The 3,050-nt window shown below is 47.7% G+C and overlaps 1 protein-coding gene across 2 annotated transcripts in view; it reads left to right on the top strand.

The window, feature by feature from the left end:
* Positions 1-1,591, top strand: part of LOC102380919 (cytochrome P450 2K4-like) — a 4,602-nt gene extending 3,011 nt beyond the window's left edge. For both annotated transcript variants that reach the window (XM_025212369.1, XM_025212370.1), the window contains 3 exons: positions 143-330; positions 899-1,040; positions 1,379-1,591. In XM_025212369.1, the coding sequence (XP_025068154.1) occupies positions 143-330; positions 899-1,040; positions 1,379-1,566 (518 nt within the window). In that variant the 3' untranslated portion in view covers positions 1,567-1,591. The remainder of the gene's footprint in view (positions 1-142; positions 331-898; positions 1,041-1,378) is intronic.
* Positions 1,592-3,050: the final 1,459 nt, after the last annotated feature.

The raw sequence follows: 3,050 nt of genomic DNA, 5'->3' as shown, positions 1-3,050 counted from the left end.
CCACCAAAACTTATTCCCGCAACACCCAGATTTCCCTTAGAGGCTCCCTTCCAAATTCTTCTTAGATTGCAAATGAGATGCCTGTTGCGGTGCTGTGTTCTCCTCTGGAAACCTGAAATCCTTGTCCCTTTCTCTTCTCCAGGGAGGATTCAGGAAGAAATGAATAAGGTCATTGAACCAGGACAGCTTCCCACCCTAGAAGATCGGAAAAAAATGCCTTACACGGATGCCGTGATCCATGAAATACAAAGATTTGCCAATATTGTCCCAATGAGCGTATCACGTTCCACCTCCAGGAATGTTAATTTCAGGGGCTACGTGATACCTAAAGTAAGCGTTGAGGTTGACAGCTGAAATTGCAGCCACTCGCACTGTTTTGCTCAAAGCTAGGAAGAAGCTAACTCTAAAAGGGTTGCGGTGGTTGCTCTTCTGTATCTAGTCTCTAAGCTTTGGGCCAGAGTCTGTTCTCAGAATCTAGAAGACCTGGATTCTGCATCCAGCGGTCAACGCCGTTATTCTCGGTTTAAACCCATTCAACTGAGTGCAGGATTTTGACTTAGATGTACTCTTTGGGAGGCACCTAATACCGTCTCAGGGTGCTGACTGCTTAGTCAGAGCGGGAAGGAGAAATATCATACTGCTAAGGGATTTCAGTATTTACGGACCATGTATTCTGTGTAATACAGATCCATCAATAACGTTCACGGTTCTTTCCTGAGCATGATTTCTTTGGATTTGAAGGGATTCAGTATTCCCATGAGCAGAAGTATCATGTTGATCTGTTCAGTGATGCTCAGTGCTATTTACTTCCTCACGTGGATAAATATGTTCGGTCTGTGAGAGTGATGGCCTCTGACCATTCACAGCTGGATCTGTCTGTTGTCCTCACTCCTTGCAGGGAATAGAAGTGATTCCCCTGTTGACTTCTGTTCTGAATGATAAGTTGCACTGGGAGACACCAGATCAGTTCAACCCTTCCCACTTCTTGGACAGTGATGGCAATTTTATCCGGAAGGAGGCATTTATACCGTTCTCCATAGGTAATGAGCACATTTTGCACTCAGTATGCCATCCTGCTGACCACGCCATTCCCTTCAATTCCCATGGGAATTGCGGAGGTTCAGACTTATGAAAATCAGACCCAAATCGGAACACAGAACCGGAGAACTGGATGTATGTCCTAGGTCATCATCCAGTCCCATTATCACAAGCAGCCACATTATAAATGTATCAAAACCTCTCTTAAAAGCAGTCAGGTGCCCCCTAACAGCTGCCTCCTACCAGCTGTTACAGACTCCATAGATACAGTTGTAAAGATCTCAGACAAAAGCATTAACCAAGCAGTGTGTTGCTGACCGCTCACCTCCATGTTTTCCAGGGCGAAGGGCTTGTGTCGGAGAAGGACTGGCCAAAATGGAGCTTTTCCTCTTCTTTGCAGGTTTGCTCCGGAAATTTACTTTCCAACCCCCTCCTGGTGTATCTAAGTCAGACCTAGATCTCACGGCGGACGTTGGCTTCACCTTAACCCCGATGCCTCACCTGGTTTGTGCCATACCCTATGAATAGTCAAAGCACATGCAATAAATATATTGATTGCTGATGTTTGAAATCAGATTTTTGATGCCAAAGAGGCACCATTCACTACAGGAGAAAACGGGGGGAGGTTGGTGACAGCTCCAAGTGCCACAACTGTAGTGTTACTCCAGCTAAGGGCAGTGCTTTGCAACTGCTGGCTCAGTCACCGCTGCGGTGGAAAGACCCAGGGCCAGATGGTTCCTGGGTGCACCATGCAGGGTGCATGGGAGGATACAACATGTCTTTCCCTCTTGCTAATCCCAGGTAGCACCAAGGCACAGTCTAGCGGGAAGGGTACAAAAACTGCTGCCTTTCCCATGTCCCTGGGGTCAGGGCCCAGCTCTCTCACCTGCACAGTTCTGTACGAGTCCAGCTGGCTGGGTGCGTGGTGGGAACACGGCAAGAGATCATGAGTCCTATGTGTTTCCTCAGCTCACGGGACGGTCAGGGACGGTGGAGCTGCGGGTCTAGTCATGTGGGCTTTAGGAGAAGACCGCTGACCATGTGTTCATCAGAAAGCTGTGGCCGGTATGGAGAATCGATGGGGAACAAGACATGAAGAGAGGAAGGGGCTATATCTACAGCCTGCTGTGGTGCTCCAGGGGGGTGCTTCTTGAATGGGAAGCCACACTGCCATGGCCACGTAGGCAGGCTAATTAGCTCTGGGGTGACTACTTGGCGCTATCAGTCATGCTAATTAATCCACCTTAAGTACCATGTTGATGTTGTAGGGGTGCACTTGGTAGCTGTGTTGGTCTGAGACAAAAAGACATAACAAAAAACTAGAGCCCTTGGTTCCAAAATGATACCTTTTATTAGACCAACTGGGAAATAGCAAGAACATTTTCCTTTTCTGCAAGCTTTTGGGACCGAAGTCCCTTTGTCAGGCTCTGGGAAAAGTGTAGATGGTACAAGATGGTAAAAAGTCCCCATAGGTAGAAAATAAACTGCATCTTTGCACAGAGGGAGCTGAAGATGGAGGGCTGTCCCTCTGGGTCCATGCGAGCACTGCGTGTAGACAGAACCACAGGAACAGGGGAAAGACAGCATTAAGATGGGACGCGCTCTGCTAAATTAGGCCCAGAGGCTCCGTGAAAGGCCGAGTAGTGTCACTGCTCTCGCATGGCAGAATTCAAATGCATGAGATGAAATGCCTGCAAGCAGCCACCTACCACCTCCTGCATGCAGGATGAGGCACGGTGGGAGGATGTCAGGACCTTCCCAAAACATGATGGTGTAGCAGTTACTCTCAAACATTCAGTCTGTGTCGTGTTTGTGCAAAGCTCTCTGTCACCAGCTCTTTGGTGTTATTCTCAAAGCCCCATTATCTGGAGTCCTGGAATTACTTAAGAATCTTAGTTTTTCATTAATAAAAGTACATTTGTCGCCTCTAGGACTGTAGAGACTATCTTGAGAACAGAGGCCAAGTGCACAGTGAAGGCTCAGAAACTAGCAAATAAAGTGAAGCCCAAATA

The sequence above is a fragment of the Alligator sinensis genome, unplaced genomic scaffold (genome assembly GCF_000455745.1).
Source record: "Alligator sinensis unplaced genomic scaffold, ASM45574v1 scaffold1517_1, whole genome shotgun sequence".
Lineage (NCBI taxonomy): Eukaryota > Metazoa > Chordata > Crocodylia > Alligatoridae > Alligator > Alligator sinensis.
Note: the sequence above shows the minus strand (reverse complement) of the source record. Positions and strands in the feature narration are given on the sequence as shown.